General features: G+C 43.7%; 1 protein-coding gene across 5 annotated transcripts in view; it reads left to right on the top strand.

Annotated features, from left to right (window-relative positions):
- Positions 1 to 24,314, top strand: part of MYO19 (myosin XIX) — a 554,640-nt gene that overhangs the window by 469,632 nt on the left and 60,694 nt on the right. For all 5 annotated transcript variants that reach the window (XM_077295453.1, XM_077295452.1, XM_077295451.1 and 2 more), the window contains 4 exons: positions 2,451 to 2,594; positions 16,971 to 17,078; positions 21,461 to 21,531; positions 22,705 to 22,808. In XM_077295453.1, the coding sequence (XP_077151568.1) occupies positions 2,451 to 2,594; positions 16,971 to 17,078; positions 21,461 to 21,531; positions 22,705 to 22,808 (427 nt within the window). The remainder of the gene's footprint in view (positions 1 to 2,450; positions 2,595 to 16,970; positions 17,079 to 21,460; positions 21,532 to 22,704; positions 22,809 to 24,314) is intronic.

The following is a 24,314-nucleotide window of genomic DNA, read 5'->3' on the forward strand; positions in this document are numbered from 1 at the left end:
TCTTTTCTTCCTGCCCCAGCTCCTGCGCAGGCATACTGATTTGCAGCAGAGCAAAGTACTGCAGTGCGCAGGCGCCGGGAAAGGTCAGAGAGGCCCGGGGCCTGCGCACTGCGGTACTTTGCTCTGCCCTCAACAGGGCAGATAAGGAACGCCTGCGCAGCATCCATGACAGGAAGAAAAGAAGAGGACGTCCTCGTATGAAGATGGGACCGTCCCTGGGTGAGTATAATATAACCTGTTTTTCTTATCTTGCAGGTTACATCGGGGGCTTATCTACAGCATTACTGAATGCTGTAGATAAGCCCCTGATGCCGGTGGCCTTAGCTTATAGGCGAATTTTGGGGTGACAGATTCCCTTTAATACTGAAGGATCAGTGGCCTGTCATAAGCCCTTAAGATACATATGTAAACAGAGCACTACGTAAAGCCCCGTCCACAGGCCCACCTCAGAGGATGAGAATCTCATTAACTGAAAACTGCAAATACTGATTAAACAACAACCACAAGACTGATTTTATCAACCAAAGTATCATATTAATCAGTATACCAGTGTCAACTTGATATTGTCTGTAGTTTACATAGCAAAATATTGCTGTCAGGTACACTTTAACAGCGCTGCACATAAAAACAAAAGAGAATTTCAGAGCAGAATTTTTGAGCCGCACCCAGCTAAAGCAGGGGAGTGATCTTTGAATTAGACTATGTTCAATCAAATCGTGGCTGTGTGGGGTCTTCCAGACATAGATCTGTTTGCAAACAGGAAGATGAGGAAATTCTGTTTGCTGGATTCCGGATGTTCGCAAGCAGTGGATGCCTTCCTGTTCAGAGTGGGGTTCGGTTTGGATTATGCCTTTCTGCCCTTGATGTTAGTCCCAACAGCTCTGAAGAAGACCAGGTAAGATCAAGCAAGAGTAATCCTGAAGGCCTTGGTTTTCATGGATAAAGATATCAGTCACCGAGCCATGGGTCTTATTAGAGATCCCAGATTTGTTCTTCCAAGGTCCAATTCTGCATCGTCGTGTGGCTAACTTACATTTTACTGCATGTAAAAATTACAGCAGGACCTGGAGAACATTTCTGACAAGCCCAGGGGCAAACATAGAGTATGTAATACAGGTCAAAACCATGTTAGAGTTCCTCTTTAAAGGGATAGTCCTTGTTCTATCTACCAGTACTCCTCAAGATCCAGATAGAGAAAGCAGATATTTCTATCAGATATGTAAGGTAGTGATGTGGTCTTCAAACCTATAGTGTCTATAGAAGGTGCAAGGTGATTTGGGATCTTCTGCTGATCTATCTTTTCGGAGAAGGGTTCTGCAGGCTGTAGTCCCACCGTAAAGTTACATTTCTCAGTAAATCTCTCCATGATGCTGTCATGGGTGATGGGAAAAGACAAAATTACATACCAGTAATGCAATTTTCCAGAACTCCTGACAGCACCCTTATATTCCCTTCCATCAATGGTAATGGGTGATCACTTGTTTCCTTCATGTTGTTGGTTTCACTAGTGCTTGAGGAAGCAATTTTGTGTTGATGTTTTAGAACTGTTAAGAGTGTCCACTCATGCTCTGTAATCTAACTGATGCGTGGGAATGGATCAGACCTTTCATTTGTAGGTTTTCTGTTCTTCACGGGCAGATTCCCTCTATCTATCGTGCTGTCATTGGTTCTGGAAAATTCCATTACTGGTAAGTAATTATGTCTTTCCTTGTGTATTTGTTAGCACTTAATGTTTTGCCATTATGGGTATTTTTGACATGTGTATGTGACACGCTATTTACCTGCGGACATAGTGGTAATCTGCAGGTAAACAGCATTTAAATCCTCTGTACCGACTTTACTGGAGCAGCAACAACAGGAAGAAAATGTAGGTTTAACTCTGCGTGCAGCTGCTAGCTTTTAATCATAGGAGCAGTGAAAGGAGCAGTTACAGTCAGCCATCACTAAACAGTAAGCACGGTTGTAAACAATCCGCTACACTTATAGAGTGACAGCCAACTCTGCACACGCTCTGCACACGCTCTGCAGAGCTGGCTGTCAAAGTACTGGGAGATGATTACAGTCACGCTCATTGTATAGTGAGTGGTGATTGTCCCGCTCCAATGACTGTAAGCGAGTGGCTATAGGTAGAATAAAACTTCATTTTTGCCCTGTAGCTGCTGCTTCAGTACGCCAGGTACACATAATTTAAAGCTGGGTTTTGTTGATTTACTATACTACTGCAGGAAATTTCCACCTAGATTTGTGAGGGCTATTGCAGGAAGACGCTTTCTGCAATTATATTTATTGATGTGCTGTATTTCTTTTAATCTATAAAAAAAAATGATCCGTTTATTTACAAAAATACACATACTATGAAATTAGCAGTTAAGCCATTATTTGCTCTGAAATATTTTCCTGTACATTAATTGAAGCCTTTTTATATATGCAATTTTTGTATTCTTATCTAGGACCCTGTTCCACCAGAACTTATTCAACTTTTGCAGGAGACAAAGGACAGACTACTTCAAAAGGTGTTTCCACTAGTCACTAACCATGTTGATGTTGGCGCACACAACAGAATAACAGCCGTGACAGTTGTTTCCAAATTTAAGGTTAGTTCTTACTTCTCAATTCCCTGCAGTCAGTGTATGCCAGTTTGAGGAGACACTAACAGAATAACTTTTATTCCCAAAAGTAAAATTGTTAAATAAAAAATTGACACTAAAATTGCAGGTTGAAAGCTGAAATGTGTTTTCCATGGCTATTGATGATCCATGTTTAGACCAGCTTACAGCCCTCATCACCCCCTTAGTTCAGCTATTTGCAGGCCGTGTCACTGCCTTAGGCCTCCTTCACATGTCCGTGTTTTCAGTACATGTGCTATCCATTTTTTTCACATATAACCCACGTACCCGTTGTAACTGGATCGCCCCCCATAGGGCAGTGGGGTACTCGGTACCGGGTCCTTCGGTTTTCAAGGGGGATGTCACGGTGGCTGACCCGGTCCGCGGCCCTAGGGACGTCCGTATTAAAAGGGAAAGGTCTTTAAAGGGGAAATGTTCATGACGCCACCTGTGGTATTCGGTCAGGGTGACCGACGCTGCTTAGGGGTCCGCTGGGGTGATGTTATGGCAGCTAGATGGTATACCTTCCCACAGGTGAAGTATGTCCCCAGGGCTTCCCAGTGTGTAAATGGTGGATGGTGTGAGGCGCAGTGAAGAACGAGGACACAAGGGTGCAGTCTCTTTACCTTTTTACTGAAGGCTTCAACATCCACAGTCCAGAGCACCAGATCACAGGGCAGGCAGAGTCCGGCCGGTTTGGAGGCAAATCCAGAGTCCCCTTAACCAGGTAGAAATCAGTAGCCTTCCTCTAAAAAGGAAAAAGACATTCCCCCCTGACAAATTCAGGTATGAGGGGCACATTATAAAAGCGATTATTTCAGCGTTTGCAGGGACCCGAACTAAAAGAGCCACCTTAACAAAATGCAGCATTAGTGCTGCACAAGGTGGCTCTTTTAGTTAAAAACGCCTGGGGGGTGACAGGTTCCTTTTAAATGGATGGTATTTGGTCAGGGGTGACCAACGCTGCTTAAAGAGGTCCACTGGGTGATGTTACTGCAGCAAGGATGGTATTGCTGCAGTAAAGCAGGGTCCCTGGGCTCCCGGTGTAGTAGATGAAGATGGTAGTAGGTGGTGTAGTAAGAAAACAGAGGACACAGGGTTGCAGTCTCTTTACCTCTTTACTTTGTTTAAGGCAGCCACAGTCCCGGGTACCGGATCACGGATGCTGGCATGGCCCGGCCAGCTTGGAAGCGAATTGGGAATCCCTCTAACTAGGTGTGGTTGGAAACCTTCCTTCTAGCGCTGTGGTGTTGTAGTCCCTTGCTGCCTTAGGCCTCACACAAGGTCCTCACGTTTTCTCTCTGTCCCCTTTGTTGGTAGGACACTACCTGTACGACAGGTAACTCGAGCCTTTTTACAGGATCTCTATCATGACCCTGGCTCTATCTGCTACTCTGTCCTCAGAATGGCAGACAGGTAACATGCAATCAGCTGTCCGCCGGTTTCTGCTGTGATACATAAAGTGCTGCACAACCTCGGTCTTCCGGCTACCGGTATCTGCACTCAGCGTGAAGGAAGCCCAGTCGCAGCTTCTCTCTCCAGCTGTTAACTCTATTGGGTTCCACTTCCCCAATCAGACTGCTCTGCTTTCTCTTTCCTTCCCAGGAGCTGCAGAATCACTCATCTCCACGACCCCAGCTTTTCTTCCTCTCTCTTCGCTCTCCTCTCACCAACTGTCTAACTCCAACAGCCTAGCAACTGACTCCTCCCGACCAGAGAGAGCAGCTTCCCTGAAGTTTGGTGCAGAGCTCCCCCTTCTGACCTGGAGTCAGAACAGTGTTGTATGTGCTGAATACCTGTTAAAGGGATCTTTCCTCGCTTCCAAGCACGACATCACTCTTCCCGTGAGGAAAGCAATGCCACTGTAACAACCAGGAACCTGGGGTGTTACACTAACCCACCATCCCCCTGTTAAATCCAGTACTTTCGGACTGGGAAAGCAAAAATAACAATAAATTGGTTAGATAATGCAAACATTTTGGGAAATGCATTTCAACAGGTACAAACTTTTGTTTCCCTTTATGGGAGGTAATTGGCTTTAACGTTGCAAAACATGTTTACAAAGGTACAGTCATTTTAGTACCAGGGTGTCCTTGTGCACCAACAACAGTAATGAGCAGAGGACCCATTCGTAAACCCCTAGTAGGCTTGGGTGTGCTGCAAGACATAACTGGCCTCCTCTTTGCACCTTTTCTTTGGCTACACCAAACGGGTTTTTCTTCGGGTCACGTTAAAGACAAAACTTTTTAGTGCAATTAATCAACATTGTCTTTTAGTGATAACTTGTAAAACCAGTAGAAAGCACCTTAAGAGGCGCCAATTATTTTCAGTAAAGTTTTTGGGGCAGTTCACTGTCCATTACCCTATTGTCCATTTAAGATTTTCAATAAGCATAACCAAACATTTTTAAACAGGTAACAACAATTATTTAGAAAGAAGGAATATAAACCAGCTCACCCGTGATGCATAAACCAATCTTCGCGAGCACGGACCCGCTGTGTCCAGGCGTATAGAATCCAAAAAAGAAGAGAATGTTCAGCTTCACCGAATCCGTAAAAAAGAGTTTTCTTTATTCACAAACTTTAAGCATAGAATCTCAACGCGTTTCTGGAGACTAAGCTCCCTTAATCATGTCATGGAGCAGCGGACTCAAGGTCGGGTGGAAAGACGGCAGCGGGTACGTATACAAGGCTGACTGTTTACTGTATCCTCAGTCTAATATTCTTGAATCTTCTTTTCTTTCCATTCCTATTTCTTAACTTTTTTCTTCTGGAATCCTTTTGTATGTTGACTTTCCTATTCATGCCATTTCTCAGCATCTTTTGTCTTTTTTTATGTTAATTCACTAAACTTTAATGACTTTATTTAATTTTTAGGTTCCACAATGGGAGGATGACCTAATTGAAAATGACCTCCTCATCTCCCTGGTCCAGGAGCGAGTCCCGTTGTGGGACACCCGGGATCCACTGCACTCAAACAACGTCACGATCCGGCACCTATGGAATGAGGTGGCCAAAGAGATGTGGGATGGCTGGGACAACGCCCCGACTCGGGTCCGAAATGCATTTGGTAAGTATTGCACTGCAGTGTGAAGCAGCAGAGACCTTGGCCGTGCTCACACAACTGTGTGTGATGAAAGAAACTCTCAGCACGGCCAAAAGTCCATTTTCTGACCATTTATTTATTTATTTATTTATTTATTTAAACAGTGGCCAAAGTCAAAACACGTTGGCGTTCGATGAAGGACCGCTTCAACAAGGACCTGCGTCAAGAGAGCCGTGTTCCCAGTGGTTCAGGAGCAAGGATCAGAAAATACAAATACCATCGCGTTCTGGCATTTTTAAGACCGGTCCTTGCCCAGAGAACGTAAGTATTTTTCCCTTGCATTAGGTTGTATTGTATTGCCATAATCTGTATATTTCTATTCCACAGGATTTTGCGTCTGGTTAATTTTTGGTATTAATTTTCTTTTTCCTTTTTTTACAGCACATGGAGCACAACTGTTGGCCCAGGTTCTGGAGCGGTCCTTCATCCGACAGCCACGAACCCGTCCCAGCCATCCAGCAGCGCTGCAGCAAGTGGGCCTTCCACACTAACTGGAGACCAGGGAGCTGGTCCATCAGGTCTTCCCCTTTCGCAATCCTCTTCCACTGCCCCTTTTTTTTTTGGGCTCCTCCCGGCAGCAGCAGAGGGCATCGGACAGGTCACTCATGCCCGAGTTTTTGCACTTGAGCTCGGTTTTACACGACGCAATCAAGGCTTTGAGTGACCGAATGGATATTTCACATAACCTCTTGAATGCACGTATCCAGGAGGTCACCAAAAGCCTTGACCAAGTGAAAGCCGACCTCCAGAGGCCAGCACATCATTTTTTTTAACCAAATTGAGCAGGGCATGTCGGAACACCTTACTCCTGATCTCCAGCTGAGTGTCATGCAGGCCTGCAATGCTGCTTACGTGCAGGCTATGCAGCAGAGTCGGTATTTCCAGCAGACAGTGTCGGCATATCAACCTGTGCCTTCACTGTCACGATTAACCTCAATGCCGGCCTCTGCTGCATACCGTTGCACAGCCACCTCAATTCCTAGCACTGCCGGACACCACTACAGCACCACCACCATGCCGAGTGCAGTTGGACATCCCACCGCCACCACCATGACAACTGCTGCTCCTGCTTGGACCTCCTCCACTGACACCACGATGCAGCAGGACCCTGGCATAGCCTTCCGTACCGCCACCACCACGATGCAGCAGGACCCTGGCATGGCCTTCCGTACCGCCACCACCACGATGCAGCAGGACCCTGGCATGGCCTTCCGTATCGCCACCACCACGATGCAGCAGGACCCTGGCATGGCCTTACGCTCTACAAGCGCTATGGACTCTGGCATGGCTGCAAGTTCTACGAGCACTATGGACTCTGGCATGGCCTTACGCTCTACAAGCACTATGGACTCTGGCATGGCCTTGCGCTCTACGAGCACTATGGACTCTGGCATGGCTGCACGCTCTACGAGCACTATGGACTCTGGCATGGCTGCACGCTCTACGAGCACTATGGACTCTGGCATGGTGCAGCCGGACCCTGACAGGTCACCCACTACTACGCCACGCCATATGAGCCCACCAAGGCTTCCCAGAACCCGGCAAACCCCCCCAAAAAAACCAAAAACAGAGGACTCTTAGTATTCCTCCCCCTTCACCTTCCAATGTGTCTGTAATGTCAGGTTTGTCTCACCCTTCCAGTGCGTCTCAAGCCTCTCATGTGTCAAGCCCCATCCCTGAACTTCCAGACCCTACTAGTTTCATTGCCCCTTCTCCTGCCACCTCTGCGTTGTCCACGGTTAGCCAGGCCTCAGTGCTTCACACCCCCAGTTTACATCACTCTACCCCAAGCCGGCACAGTTAAATAAATTTTTTAGTTGTTAAAAAATTAAAAAAAATTGATTTGCCCCAATTATGTTTGGTTTATTGTGTCTTCCGCCGCCGGCAACACACACCATGCGCCAAATAAGAAACTTCGCCACACACTTTATTTTTTGGCCACATCATATCTCCAGTAGTTATATATAAAAAAAAAAAAAGACTGCAGTTTTGTGTGTCTTTAGTATAGAGATATGAGGTGGGCCAAAAAATGTATACTTGTATTATCTCCATAATCTCTTCTTTCTACTTTGTCTGTGACTAGTGTTGCAGTCAAAAGAGAAAATGGCGGACATACAGTGCAGAACTCTACTGAACAGGTCAGGTGTCAAAAAACTCATTAGTTAGGACACCTGACCTGGTGAGTAGAGAACTGCCTTGTATAGCCTCCATTTTCTCTTCTGTGTACATAATCTATTACACACAAATTGAAGGGACGATGGTGATTACACACGGCATATCTATGCTCACCTGCACAGGTGTCAGAAGTAGTGAATTCATGAAGCTGTATGTGCATCATGAATTAATTATTTCTGACACCTAACTTGATGAGTATAGATCTCTTTAGTGTGACAGTCATTGTCTCTTCAGTCTCTGTCCAATGGATACAGCAGAACAGAATCAGAACGCAATGACGTCAACAAGCTTACCAATAAAGCACCATGGCTGCCATAACACTTAGCAGTATGTGGCCAGTGTTTTATATCAGTATTTGTAAGCCAAAACAAGGAGTGGAACAATAAGTAAATTATGATATTAACATAATAACTAGCACCTCTGCCTTTATCACCCACTCCTGGTTTTGGATTACAAATACTGATATTAAATACAGACCAAATACTGCTAGTTTTAGGACAGCCTTGGTTTTGTAGAGGAAAAACATAGGAGACACGGTCAACACAACCAAAACTAAAGTTTATTAATGAGAAATATTATCATTTCAGAAAATTACTGGTACAGATCGATTTACAACAGGACATTTACACAACATTGTCCTGCCATGACACACGTCCAATATCTGAATAAAAAAGGCAGCAAATTGGTCCCGCATGTGACCAACTGCTGCAGTTGACCGCAGCGGGTGATGCTGGAAATCGGGCAGTGGGTGTGCAACTGGTTCATCCAGTTCAATGTTGGGTTGCTCCTTAGCCATTATATAATTGTGCAGAACCACACAGGCTTTGACCACCTCGTCGACTGTTTCCACTTTTAGATTTATGGCTGATGCAAGAATGCGCCATTTAGAGACCAGAATGCCAAAGGTACACTCTACTGTTCTTCGGGCCCTGGTCAGTCTGTAGTTAAAGATCCTTCTAGTGTGGTTCAAGTCCCGGCTGGAATAGGGCTTCAGTAGGTTTTCACACATCTGAAAGGCCTCATCCCCAACCATAACAAATGGCATCGGTGGAACTTGAGTGTTGGGGAGAGGTTGTGGCGGGGAAAAATTGAAATTTTTGCCATACACACGGCGGCCCATATCCGAGTTCTTGAAAGTCTGGGAATCGTTGCCACGGCCAAAAGCTCCAATGTCCACGGCGATGAAGCGACAGTTCGCATCAGCTGTTGCCATGAGCACAACAGAAAAATATTTTTTATAGTTGAAATACTCCGATCCTGTTCTGGCAGGTTTGATAATGCGGATGTGCTTTCCATCCACCTCTCCTAAACAGTTGGGGAAATCACACACACTCCAGAATTTTTCCGAAATTTCAAGCCACATGTCGACGGTTGGGTAGGGGTATAAACTCATCCCGGAGTACATTCCACAAAGCCCGACAGGTGTCCGCAACTATTCCGGACAGGGTGGATATTCCAAGCCGGTATTGGAAGTGGAGGGATGATAAACTCTCTCCGGTTGCCAGAAATCTGTAAGAAAAAGAAACCCCCCAAAAATTACAAACTATTCTATTTATGGTGTGGTTACGCTAAAGAAAGAAAGGAAAATACCCAAAACATACATGTCAGAAAACACAAAATTTGGACTGTCATTGTTTTAGATTTGGAACGTACCTTAATGTAACCAGCAGACATTCCTCCGGTGGAATCGCTCTACGAAGCTGGGTGTCCTGTCTCCGTATGGCTCCTTGGACACGAGCAAGCAAATCCCGGAACGAGTCTTGCGACATCCTTGTATATTCATGGAATTTCTCCGGGTCGGCATTAAGCTCGCCATACAGCGTGTGATAGGCTCCACGGCTCTCACGTAGTTCGATAATGGTGTGTCTCCAAAAACGCCTACGTTGTCTCCTTCTCCATCTTTCGCGATTTCTGTCTTGCTCCCAAGCTAAAGCACAGGCAAGAAACAGCTTGATGCTTAAATCCAGGTTGAAATAAAAGCTCTCCATGCGAAGATCCATCATGACACAGGATACAGGAGCAAAATCTGAAGATTCCAGCCGTTCAGGGGTCTGTAGAAAGAAATCCCATAATACACGCCCTCTGTAGTCCCATTGGCGGTGTCTGGTTATCTTGATTTTTCTCTTGTGAAATTTCTCATCATGCGCACCAAAAACGCAAACCATGAAAAAATGCATATAAACGCGTACAAACGCAGTGTTTTTTTAACCGCATGCGGTAACGCATGCGTCTAAAAAAATGCCGCGTTTTGTGCGCGTTTATATGCGTTTTTTCCACCACTTACGTATGCGGATTAAACGCTGCGGATTTAAACGCTAATGTGAAACTAGCCTTAGTCTCCAGAAACGCGTTGAGATTCTTACCCATATGGCTCGTGCTGAAGTCTGTATCCTCTATGCTTAAAGTTTGTGAATAAAGAAAACTCTTTTTTTTACTGATTCGGTGAAGCTGGACATTCTCTTCTTTTTTGAACAACAATTATTGACATCTTATAATTTAGTCCCTGTAACTGGCTGGTATCTGACCTCTAATACTACGGGTAGATCTACGCAGTACAGGGATTGATAGTGACCTGCCAAGATTCACTATTCTTGCTACCACTTGTGTAGTGCACTCTCTCATGGCTACACTTCTAGTGATTCTACGTAGCACAGGTATACTTGATCTCCTGGGAATCCTTCTACTCACTGTGGGCGTGACAGATTCACCGATATCAGGAGGTGGATTCTCTTGTTCCCCTGTTGGTATATGCTGCTTGAGCCCGTTGATTTTCAGGTTGGTTCTGAGTCACATTTCTTTCTGCCATGACTAATTGGGGAAAGGTCAAGACAGACACTACGATGGCTTGGTCCACTTGTGTCCAGGACTGAGGAAAGTCTCCAAGAATGGTATGGATTTTCTTTTCTTCTTCCTTAGGTTAAGAGATATCTTGATCCGTTTCCTGGTTTTTCAACTGATTAGGGCATACCTTCAGATGATCTCTTGACACCGCTGTTGAGGTTTATCCTCCATCTTGACTTATGAGGCACACCTTGGTGTTATCAAAGTTTGACGGTAAGACGGTGTATGGTTCCATCTCCTACTGATCATCAAGTTTGTGGACTACTCTTTTTCGCTTTAGAACTTATTGTCCAGGTGACAAGGGAATTGCAGGGGCATGTTGATTATAGTTTCTCTCTTGCCTCTGTCTTGCTTGAGACAAACTTCTTTCTACACACGCTTGCACTTTGCGGTATCGCTGTTGCCGCTCTGATCCCAGTCTGCATCTGGTGATGTGACTTCAGGTGTTAAGACTCCCATGTCCAAGTCAATAGGTAGATTGTCAGGTCTTGCTCTCATTAGGTAGGCTGGAGTGCAGTTGGTAGAATTCACCGGAATATGGTTATACAGATCTACCAAGTCCAGCAACTTCTCTGGCCACAGGTTTCTCTCTTCCAAGGGCAAGGTCTTCAGTAAGTCAATTACCACCTGGTTCTTCTTCTCACACATGCCATTTGTCTGTGGATGGTATGGTGTTGTCCTGATTTTCTTGCATCCGTACAGATTACAGAACTCCTGGAACACTTATGCTTCAATGGCTGGGCCTTGGTCGGTGAGTATCCTTTCAGGGTAACCATGTGGTCTACAAAAGTGTTGTTGGAATGCCTTGGCTGCCGTCCTTGCAGTTTGGACCTAGACAGGCACGACTACCAGGAATCTGGAGTAATGGACCACTATAGTCAGGGCATAGACATAGCCTGACCAGCTTGGGGCCAGCTTCATGTGGTCTAAGGCTCCAGTTCAAGTGGCTGTTTCGTGACTATGGGCTGTAGGGAAGTCCTCTGGCTGTTGCAATCCTTTCTGCGCAGGTTGCATGGCCCACACTCTCGGCACCACCTCTCAATGGCTCTTCTCATGCAAATCCAGTAGAATCTCTCACGGAGTAGAATTTCCAACTTCTTCCATCCGAAGTGTCCTGCTCCATAGTGGTACGCTTCTAAGACCATTGGCGCATCCCGCTTCGGGACTACCACTTGCCAGATCAGTTCATGGGTGCATGAGTTGATTTTCCACCGACACAGCTTTCCCTCGTAGATGAACAATCTGCCCTTCTCCTTCCACAACTGTTGCGTTTCCTGTGGAGCATCTGGGCCAGGATATGAATCAGCCTGTGTCAGCAGCTCTTTTACCAGGCGAACTGCTGGGTCGCTATCTTGCATCTCTGTCCATCCATGGTGGGGCAATGGATTAAGCTTGGCCTCTTGCATGACATGGTTCTTGTCCATCACACAATGGGAGTGTTGGGCCGCAACTGGGCGGTGGAAGGCTGGTAACTCAATTTCCTCAAGTGCTTCTGGATATTCGTTCTCTTCTGGTGAATTGGGCATCTGGGACAGAGTTTCAGCATTTGCGTTCTTGGGTCACACTCGGTACTTGATGGTAAACTTGTAGTTGGACAATCGGGCCATCCATCGCTGTTCCAATGCACCTAACTTTGCTGTCTCCAAGTGAGTCAGCAGATTTTTGTCTGTGAAGACGGTGAACTTTGCTGAAGCCAGGTAGTGCTTGAATCGTTCTGTTACTGCCCAGACTATGGCGAGGAACTCTAGCTTAAAGGACCTGTAGTTGTCTGGGTTCCTTTCAGTGGGACGAAGCTTCCTGCTGGCATAGGCAATCACTCTTTCTCTGCCTTTCTGTACTTGGGACAGCACAGCTCCTACTTCCACGTTGCTGGCATCTGTGTAGAGAACAAATGGTTGATCATAGACAGGGTAGGCCAGTACTTCATCTCGTGTGAGAGCCAACTTCAACCGAGTGAAGGATCCTTCCAGCCTGTCGTTCTTCTCAAAGGGGGGGGACCCTTGTTCTTGTTCTTCTTGGATTGGCCCACTAACAGATCTTTCAGGGGTGGGCTTTCTTAGTGAAGTCCTTGATAAATCTTCAGTAGTAGCCTGCCAACCCTAAGAACTGCCGGACTTCGTGGATCTTGCTGGGTTTCAGCCAGTCCCTAATCACGGTGACTTTGTCAGGGTCTGGTGCCACACCTTCAGCGCTTACCACATGGCCCAGGTACTGCACTTTGGGCTTTAACAGGTGGCACTTGGACGGCTTTACTTTCAGGCCAAAGTTAGACAGAGCTTCAAACACCTCGGCCAGGTGCTTCAAGTGGTCTTCATAGGTCTTGGAGAAGACAATGACATCATCCAGGTACAACAGAACGGTTTCAAAGTTCTTGTGCCCAAGACAGCACTCCATCATCCTCTGGAACGTCCCTGGTGTGTTGCACAGTCCAAACGGCATGTAGTTGAATTCTGAGAGGCCCATTGGTGTCGTGAAGGCGGTTTTCTCTTTATCCTCCTTTGCCACAGGAACCTGCCAATACCCACTAGTGAGATCTAAAGTGGAGGAATAGTTAGCAGATTTCAAAGCAGCTAATGACTCTTCAATTCTGCGTAATGGGTAGGAATCCTTATGTGTAATGCTGTTAATCTGCCTGTAGTCCACACACATCCTCATTGTACCATCCTTTTTCCTAACGAGGACTAATGGAGCTGCCCAGGGGCTACAACTGTCTCTGATTACCCCAGCCTCCTTCATCTCTCGTAACATACTCTTGGCACATTGATAGTGAGCTGAAGGTACAGGCCGGTACCTCTCTGCCCAAAGTCTAGTGGGTGTTTGCTGAATACCCGTTCATACTCTTGTACCACCCAGTAGGCCCCAAGCTTTTGGTGTAAAGGAGTGGAATCGGTGCCTACGTGTAACTTTTGACACCAATCCTCCAACTGTCCTACAGAGCCATTGTCTTCCGCCTGGTCGGACAGGACCAAGGGTTCTGTTGCCTGTATTGCATTGTTACGAACAGTGAATAGTTTAGAAAATGTGGCATCTCTGGGAAAATGGACTTCTTTCTCCCCACAATTAAGGACACTTACAGGTACCCTCCCCTTGCGTACATCAACTACCCCTCTGGCTGTCAGGATGGTGGGCCTACTCTCGGAATACACAGGTTCTAACAGGGCCTGGTAGTCTTTACCTCAGAGGCCTATTGCTGCCCGACACCCGATTAACATTTCACTCCTGGGTTGCATTGCAATGGGGATCGGATCACTCACTGTGACACTGCCAACTTGTCCACCAGACAGTTCTACCTGTTGTCTGTGCATCAGGGCTCTGATTTCTTTCTGTAGGACACGCTGCTCACTGGAACCAGCAGTTTCAGCCACCTGTTGTAAGAAGACAACAATCTCGCCAAGACCGTTTTCTATGACATTAGTACCCAAGGTCATCATTGTATTCCATTCTCGCGGGTCAATATCTACAATCACCAGTCCTTGGTTTTTCAATTCTACCCACCCCGCCCTAATGGTCACCTCCTTATACCCCACTTGTGGCAAAGGATGACCATTGCTGGCTACTATTGTCAGGTTATTATCTGGACCACAAGTAATATCAGAGTTAGCCCAGTACCATTTGTACAGAATGTACAGTGGTGTTGTAGTCCCTTGCTGCCTTAGGCCTCACACAAGGTCCTCACGTTTTCTCTCTGTCCCCTTTGTTGGTACGACACTTCCCATAAGACAGGTAACTCGAGCCTTTTTACAGGATCTCTATCACGATCCGGGCTCTTTCTGCTACTGTGTTAATGGCGGACAGGTAACTTACAATCAGCTGTCCACCGGTTTCTGCTGTGATACATAGTGCTGCACAACCTCAGTCTTCCGGCTACCGGTATATGCGCTCAGCGTGGAGGAAGCCCAGTCGCAGCTTCTCTCTCCAGCTCTTCACTCTCCTGCGCTCCACTTCCCCAATCAGTCGCTTTACAGACTGCTCTGCTTTCTCTTTCCTTCCCAGGTGCCGCAGAATCACTCGTCTCCACGGCCCCAGCTTTCCTTCCTCTCTTCGCTCTCCTCTCACCAACTGTCTTAACTCCAACAGCCTAGCAATTGACTCCTCCTCCCGACCAGAGAGCTCCCCTGAAGTCAGGTGTAGAGCTCCCCCTTCTGGCCTGGATTCAGAACAGTGTTGTATGTGCTGAATACCTGTCAAAGGGATCCTTTCTCGCTTCCAAGTGTGACATCACTCTCCCCGTGAGGAAAGCAATGCCACTGTAAAAGCCAGGAACCTGGAGTATTACACATGTGTTGTGGCTGTGACACAGCCGCGACACATGCAGCTGCGAACTTGAACAGCTGATCAGTCAGCTCGAATAAGCAAGAACCCGATCAAATTCGCTCATCTCTAGTTACCACTAGTTCCCAACACTGAACTCGCAGCAGCTCATTGTCCAGTGGTTTTCAGCCTGAAAGGTCACATCTTGGCACCATCCAGGTTGAAAACTATTTATGCCAGGCATTGATTACGGCGTGGGATAGAACGTCAAACAGGTGAGGGATATGGTTGTTTTTTATTTTAGTTTTTTTTGCAGGAGACCTAGGCTTCAATGGAATGGGCTTTAGGTGAGTATTTTTGTTGTTTATTTATTTTGTGGTATTTACAGGAGATGATGGCTTCAATGGAATGGGTATTAGGTAGTGATGAGCGAGTGTACTCGTTGCTCGGGTGGTCTCCAAGTATTTGTTAGTGTTCGGAGATTAAGTTTTCATCGCTGAAGCTGAATGATTTACAGCTATTAGCCAGCTTGATTATATGTGGGCAGTCCCTAGCAACCAGGCAACCCCCACATGTACTCAGCCTGGATAATAGCTGTAAATCATTCAGCTGCAGCAATGAAAACTTAATGTCCGAACACTAACAAATACTCGAAGACCACCCGAGCATGCTCGGGAAAACCCAAGCAACGAGTATACTCGCTCATCACTACTATTAGGTGACTAAACCTGTGTTTATTATTTTTAAATAAGTGTTTTTTTTAATTCCAAGTAAAGGACTTTATTCTGGCTTTATAACTATAGGATTAGTAATGGATAGGCATCTATAGACACCTCTCCATAACTAACCCGTGGGCTTGATGTCACCGGACAATACAAAGGTGACATCAACCCCCCAAATATGAACTGCACTTGCCACCGCCATAGGACAAATAGGAAAAGCCGGGCAAAGCGCCAGAATTGGCGCATCTAATGGATGCGCCTTTTCAGCTGTGGCTGCAGGCTGCTATTTTTAGCCTGGGGGGAGCAATATCTATGGCTCTGCACCAGTCTGAGAATACCAGCCCCAGCTGTCTGCTTTATCTTGGCTAGTTGTGAAAAATGGGGGGTGACTCCATACAGTTGCTATGGAAAACCAAATCCGCTGTGCACATGCTGGGGTTTATTTTCTGCAGCATGTCAATTCTTTGTGCGGATTCCGCAGCATTTTACACCTGCTCCTCAATAGGTATCCGCAGGTGTAAAAGCGCAGGTGAAATCCACACAAAAACTGCACTAAATCCGCTGTGAATCCACAGGTAAAACGCAGGGCGTTTTACCTGCGGATTTTGCAGAATCTGCATGGAAATATCCGCAATGGAATCTGCATCGTGTGCACATACCCTAAGTAACAAATCAAGTGGCAGGTACTTTATACATGTAATCAACCTAAACCAACAATGATATATCTCAATAAAAGATCCATACCAACACAAATCCATCACTCCCGTTCCTTCATCTACACATGGTTTTCTGCATGCTTTCTTAGATAACACTTCAAGACACTGGCCATATTTACCAGTTTAATAAACACCTCCAACCTGCTTGCAAGTACTGAACTAATGCCAAGTATCAGCACCTGAAAAATGACTAATTGACTTGCTCTGTGACATGTCACAGTGCAGGGAAGGTGAGGAGGTGCTAAGCGATCATCATCTGAGGTCAGTAGTATGATCCAGTGTGATTTTCCCCAGCTCCTAGTATACCCAACATAAGCTAAAACATATTCTCTAGAGAACAGGTGTTTAAGAGTGACAGTATTTTGTGATTGTTCAGTGACCATTCTAATATTTTAGGGATTTTGCAATATTTTACCAAAAATGTTAAACATAAAAACATAATTTATTTTTAACATGGAAACATAATTAAACATTGTGCTAAGGAAATATTTCTTCCTTTAAATTCCCTGAATATGTTTAAACTTCATTAAAGTGATATAATTTATTTCTTTAAGGGTTCGTTAGTGAATTTGATGAATATTTTGCATGAAACGACACCACACTATATCCGATGTATTAAACCAAATATGGACTGCAAAGCGATGGTGTTCAGGAATGAAGAGGTAAATCTTTGTCAAAAACACACCTTGCGGTAGCTTTTCTTGCTGTTTTTATTTTCAGCAACATAGATTATCTGATTTGATTACTTTAAAGGGGTATTCTCAAGTTGTATCTTGAGCAGCAGACAAGTCTACAGTGTCCTTACATTTTCCTTCCTGGTTTCTAGCATTCCTCTTTGAGTGACAGCTCATGTAGATATGTATTATTAGAATTACTGTATAAAGTTCTGCACAAGTTCTGGTGTAACACATTCAGCTATCAGTGGTTTATTCGGGAGTGTGTGAGCTGTTATCTCTCTATTTACACATACAAATGACAGGACATTTGAACAAGCTCACAGCTCTGATCAGTGAGAGCAGGAAACCAAGATTAACAGACCTGCCTTGAAAGCTGCCAGGATGGTGATTTATAATTGCATCTCTTAGGAATATGAGAAGGAGAGTAGGGATGGAGAGGAAGCTGAGCAGCTAACTGCTGTGTAGAAATTAGTGGGCTGGAGAGAAGTGGCTGGTATGCTAGGAGCTAACCTCTCTCCTGGAATATTAGGAAAGAACTTGGCACTCAGTGTACGAAAAAATTGTTTATGCTTCCTTTTATTAATGCATCCAGACCAAAAATAAACGTTTTCGGTCCAACAATGGACCTTCATCAGACAAATCTTTGATATGGAACTGGATGTGGAAGCCAATCCAGGTAAGGTGAGGAACATGAAAAACTCGAAGGAATCCAGCTCCAGGAAAAAGGAATAATATTTTTTTGTTTAAAATCCAATTCAGCTTTATTTAGAATATCATGATAAAAGTTTGGACCCCAATAACAAGTGGCTGGAAAGAGGATCACGTATCAGCCCTCACTGAACGCGTTTCGAACACTGCTGTGTTCTTAGTCTGCAGTATAGAAAGGGAGTTTCAACAACTCACTATAAGTAAGATGAAACAGGTGGTGAAATAATTAACACGTGAAAACAAATGGAACACACCAAACAAAACCATGTGAAAAGAAATACATGAGAAAAAGCAAATACAATTAAAATGCATAACAATAAAATAAAAACAATGAAAAATACACTGCATGAGATATCGCAATAAAAATTTTGGTGAAACACCAATATCTCTTTTCTGATACGACAGATGACCAAAATTAATAATGCAACATCATTTCTTTTCTAAGGTTCAAACCAGAGGGTGCTCGAGTATTTAGGCACAAAATCCAAAAGGCTTCCCTGTGTCGTAAGATTCTTTCTCTGTTTCCATCCCGTATGTTCTTATGAATTCATACGCGTTCAGTGAGGGCTGATACGTGATCCTCTTTCCAGCCACTTGTTATTGGGGTCCAAACTTTTATCATGATATTCTAAATAAAGCTGAATTGGATTTTAAACAAAAAATATTATTCCTTTTTCCTGGAACTGGATTCCTTTGAGTTTTTCCTGTACTACCACGTCACTGGCCGGACGTTTTATCCTTGCTCGGATGTTCTTATTGCATTTGGATCTTTGCTGGGTGAGCTGAATATTTTTCTTTTTGTATACAAAAGTGAGGAACATACAAAGCTGTATGAAAGCCTGCTGCGACAGGTAAGTATGCTGAAGAATGGAACACCAGTCACAGGAGGAAATCGATAAGCGCTGAGGGTTAAGAGCAATCGAAGTTGCAGAGGCGTCCCTCCTGTTGCTCGGCGCGCTGCCACGCTTTCTCCTCACTGATCCGGACACAGCGCTTTGCCTCTGCAACTTCGCTTGCTCCTAACCCTCAGCACTTAACGTTTTCCTCCTGTGATTGGTGTTCCGGTCTTCAGCATACTTACCCATCGAAGCAGGCTTTCCTGCAGCTTTGTATGTTCCTCACCTTACCTGGATTGCTTCCACATCCAGTTCCATATCAAAGATTTGTCTGATTAAGGTCCATTGTTGGACCGAAAATGTTTATTTTTGGTCTGCATGCATTAATAAAAGGAAGCGTAAACAATTTTTTCGTACACTGAGTGCCAAGTTCTTTCCTAATATTGTTTGATGGGTTGGAGACCCTACTTGAGCACCAACAACAATTTTTCCTATTGAGTGCCATGTTTTCCTCTATTATTTTGCTCTCTCCTGGAATGTTACTGCTGCGCTCTCTGGCCTTGGCCTGGAGGCCAAGCTCAATGGAAACGAGTTGTATGCTGTAAAAGATAAAAACAGAAGATAATCTAAAGCTCCATGAGCCTGTCATCTGTCTTAGTACAGTTACCATACCAAGTTCTGGTGCATAGGGGATGTGGACACAGATGAAAAGGGACTAGATTCAGAAGAAAAACTAGAAGGGAGAACAGGGAAGAGTTACATTAGTGAAGTGAGGTGATATGTCTGTCTAAAAAAAGATGTGTTTTTAAAGCATGCTTAAAAATGTGGGGGCTAGGTGTTAATCGGATTGTCTGGGGTAGTGCATTCCAAAAAACAGGCGCAGCATGAGAAAAGATTCAGAGACCACAGACAGACAGTCCCTGGTATTTTGTATTAGGTGGGTTAATGTCAGGAGAAAATGTGATTAATTGGATGTCATCAGCACATAGATGGTACTGGAAGCCCAAATCTTCTATTGGTTTGTCCAATATAGGCAGTTTATAGGGAGAAGAATACAGGGGGCCTTAAATTGTACCTATTGATCTCTGACACTAAGGCATGTTCCCACGTTCAGTATTTGGTCAGTATTTTCCATCAGTATTTGTAAGCCAATATAGGGATGGAGTACGGAGTGGAACAATCAGAGAAAAGGTAGTGCACTTCTGCATTTTTCACACTCCTGGGTTTGGCTTACAAATAGTGAGGTAAAATGCTGACCAAATACTGAAGATGTGAATGTGACCTAAGGGGATGAGTAGTGGAAGAAGTGCCGCCAAATGATACAGTGAAGGAGCGGTTTGAGAAGTATGAGTAGAACCAAGAGACAGCAGTTTTTTTGAGGCCTATACAGTGGAGTAGAGTGAGGAGATTGAAGAGGACATTAGAGACCCATCTGTAGTTAGCAGGAAAGTGCTGAGCACTGCTGGAGAAAACGCATTTACTGCGTGTGCCAGGGTTGCCTTAGTCTGTCTTTCTGCATGTCTTCATCCAGGGCATTTTGCAATGTCACACTGGATGTTTATGATTTGTTTGTGTTTTATTCTACTGTGTTTATTTAAAAATGTTTGTCCTTTTGAATATTTATTGATGTTTAGCCTTTGACCCTGCCCATGTTTTTAGCCATTTGGTTGGAGTATATAGGCCACAGGTTTGAACACACCTGTTCAAGCAATGGTTTTGCTTGTTCTTATTGGAATTTGCACATTGTTGATTCAGATTGAAGACCGCAAAATCACACACATATAGAAAAGGAGTAAAAAAAAAAAAAAAAAAAAGCATGTGTGAAACAAACCAGAATATGTGTTAAACCTTAAATTCCTGAAAGTACATCCTGCTTTAGTTGGCATTCTCTCAAGCAGCTTCACTAGTATTACTTCCAATGTACAGGTAAGCCTTGTCAAGAGTTCATTTGTGGAATCAACTGCCTTTAGAAAGTGTTTGCTGTTTTGGCTATGACCAAGAAAATGAGGAGGGATGGAGTGCTATGTTGGATAACAGGACCTCCACAATCTTTCAACCTCCACCCAATTGACACAGTTTGGGATGTGTTGGGCCGCAGAGTAAAGGCAAAGTAGCCAACAAGTGCTCAGCATCTCTAGGAACTCCTTCAAGACTGTTGGAAAGCCATGCCAGGTGACTACCTCATGACACTAAGAGAATGCCAAGTGTGTGTAAAGCTGTCATCAGAGTAACAGAGAACATTTTGGATTATTTCACACTTTTTTTTTGCTCCTTGTTTCCATATGTGTCCCTTCATGGTTTTGCTTCCTTCAGTCCCATGGACATGGGAAAGAAAGTAGAAAATCCAGCAACTGCAAAATTAATTAAAACATCACATTTATTTGTAGATTTGAATTGAAATCTGCAAACAAATTTGACCTGTACTGAAAATACCTGGGAGTTGAGTCTAGTTATACCAATGTCTATTAGGATTTAATTAAGCGTTTGAATACCTTGAAAAGCGTCATCGCTGTGACAAACTACCATGACTGCTGATATAGACTTGGACACCTGCTTATTGGCAAAGCTGCAGCATCCTTGAGATTTTTTTGTGGCGACCACCACTGTTTTATCCCTCTACAACATGAAATAAACGGTAATTGGTAAAAGCCCCTTACATAAATTCCATAGGGTAAATAGTTCCTAAGCATAATTTCTGCTGAATTCCTGTAAGAGAACAGAATGTGATCTAATATTGATTGTAAGGTAAGTGGTGACAGATATTTTCTAAAATAAGTTCATAATTGTATTGTTCCTAATACATTGTATAATCATATGTTTTAGGTACTCAGTCAACTAGAAGCGTGTGGCATTGTAGAAACCATTCATATAAGCGCAGCCGGCTTCCCAATCAGGTAATGCTATCTTTGCTCAATGATTGTGGCCCTAAAAAAACTGATATTTTTTATTTCTTCCATTCCACTATGTTAATGCTTCAGGTTCTTCTCAGAAATTAATCCAAACTTCTTGACATCAGTTTTGAATAATTTGGGGCTGCAGTTTTTTAAAATGGTATCACTTTTAGGGATTTTCTAATTTATAGGCCCCTCAAATAAGACCTAAATAGTATCTTAAAAATAGGATTTGTTAGTTTCCTTGAAAAAAAAATGAAAAATTGTTACCAAGTTTGAACTCCCCTAACAAGATAAAGACCTTTGAAGAATGAGGGAGAAGAAAAGTATATATATAGGAAATCTTAATTATTAACCTTTTTTACGGTTTACTATCTTGTCTAAGGGAGTAAACATGAAATGTCTGAAAATTGCTATTTAAAATAGAAGCATCAAATTTCAGATATTTTCAAATTAAAAAACGCAAAATATATGAACCTAAATTGACAACGGTCACAACAAACAGAAGGCGGTTGGGGAGAGGGGAGCTTGGAGCTGTTCACACTGGTATTATAGATGGATCCATTGCTGTAATTAGAAACCAGTGGGTGCCGTACCTGCTAGTGATTGCAGCTGACAGAGGAAAAAATGAGGATAGTTTCAGCACAATCAGCTGGATAAAAACTTTAAGTATATATTGAATCAAGTTATAAGTCCATAAAAGTTAAAAAAGAAATGACTTTAGTTTTGTGCCATGTATGTGATCTGCTTTTTTTCTACAAAATTAAACAACTGAATGAACATCCTCCAAGGCCGGTGATTCCATAATTTTTGCCAGGGGTTGTATAACCCCACCCCTTTTAACTAATGGACAGCTTTCTGTGTACACTGTGCATAGGCAGAAATCTGCCAATAAATGATGCGGGCTGGGTTATACAGAACCCATGAATTGGCAGCAGGTTAACTAGTCCTCTATTAATAAACTCCTGTTGATAAAACAGTGATTTTATCAAAATTACTCTAAGCTGGAATCATGGTCTCGGTTTACATATTTTGCTGCTCTCAGACCAGGTGGCAAAAACCTGGCAACAGATTCCCTTTAAGTGGTTAAACATTGAACTTTCTATGGAAATTCTCTTTTGCCATCTGTTGGATATTGAACAGTACCAACACTTGCAATCTTCCTTTATCTTTTAGGATTTCTTTCCAAAGCTTTGTAAAACGCTATGAGGTAATTACACCCTTTAAGCATAGTATAGAAATTGAAAAGAAGCAAATGAGAAAAGACTCTGCAAGTCAAGGTAATTTCCAAACTGGGATATCATGTAAATGAATGTTAGTCCCTGTAGTATACATGTTGCATTATTATTCTTTAGAATATGAAGCTGTGAAAATAGATGACAAGCATAGTCCTACTTAAAGGGGTTGTCCGGTCAAAACAGATAAGTCTGCAATCACTCTGTGCGACTGCAAACTTATGAATCCTCCCATCGCAGCAACTGTTCACTGCGGGGATTTGCTGCTTTCATGTGTTATACATACTCCCGGCCAGTGGGCATGGTCTCACTCGCCATACACTTGTATGGAGCGAGGCTGCACCCTCTAGTCGACCACGCCTACTAGACGGCCACATCACTAGACGGGGCGCGACCTCTGCTCAATACAAGTGTATGCAGTTAGGCCACGCCCACTGGTGGAAGTATGTATAACTGCAGACTTCTCGGTTTTGACTGGACAGCCCCTTTAAGCAAAGATTGGGAGACTGCACTGTGATATGTCCTACTTCTCTGGAATGGGCCAGATGTAAGGGGATGACTGAATAAAGCAGCTGAACGGCAAAAAGAGTTTAGTGCACAGATCTGAGGCCACACATACGGCGGAATGAAAAATGTTACCCATTTTCCTAATTTGCCAATCACATGAACATAGCCGTGGTGGCAATATTTTTACGTTCGGGCTTTCTGCCAGTTCTGCCAGTTTCAATAGTAAGAATAGAGCAGTGTGTAGCGCAATACTTGTGACCAAACCACAGAAACATTGAGGGCACCTATTACAAGTGAATGGGGTGTGCTGCACATTAGTGCGGCCATAAAGGAGCAGAGATCTTTACTACGCACACATTCTACTCACACCTTGGGATACAGATGCCAGAGACCATAGAATGTGTATTTCTCCATTGTACTTGCGTGACCATCACCTCAGGAATGTATGCACTGTTCTCTCGTCCTCTATATTGCATTGTCAGCAGTTTTGAAAGATCAAAATTGCTGATAGACTCTTTAAGGTTAGCCATACACATTAGATTAGCCAACTGTCTGGGTAAAGGCAAGCTGGGCATGTACACTGTGTTCCAAATTATTATGCAAATAATATTTCCTCCTATTTTCTCTAAATTACCTATCTGAATTGCAGTCATTGTTATTTTCCAGTCATCTACTATTCTAGTATAATTGCAATGTTTTGGAACAAACTGCCTATGAAAACAGTATCTTTTAAAAAAAAATAAACACTCAAAATGCATGTTCCAAATTATTATGCACAGCAGAGTTTTCAACCTTTTTTATTTTATTTTGAACAAAAAAATGGTCAATTGTGAAGTTATGAGCATTATCAGCTTATTACAAAATGAAATCAAACAGTTTTCAAGTGAAAACTTTATTCTAGGTGATGTTACATTTGCACGTAGGACCCCTTGTTTGAAAGAATCTTCTGAACTCTCTCGTCCATTGAATTTGTCAGTTTTTGGATGGTTTCTGCTTCAATTGTTTTGCATGTGGACAGAATACCCTCCCAGAGCTGTTGCTTAG

The sequence above is a fragment of the Ranitomeya variabilis genome, chromosome 3 (assembly GCF_051348905.1).
Source record: "Ranitomeya variabilis isolate aRanVar5 chromosome 3, aRanVar5.hap1, whole genome shotgun sequence".
Taxonomy (NCBI): Eukaryota; Metazoa; Chordata; class Amphibia; order Anura; family Dendrobatidae; genus Ranitomeya; species Ranitomeya variabilis.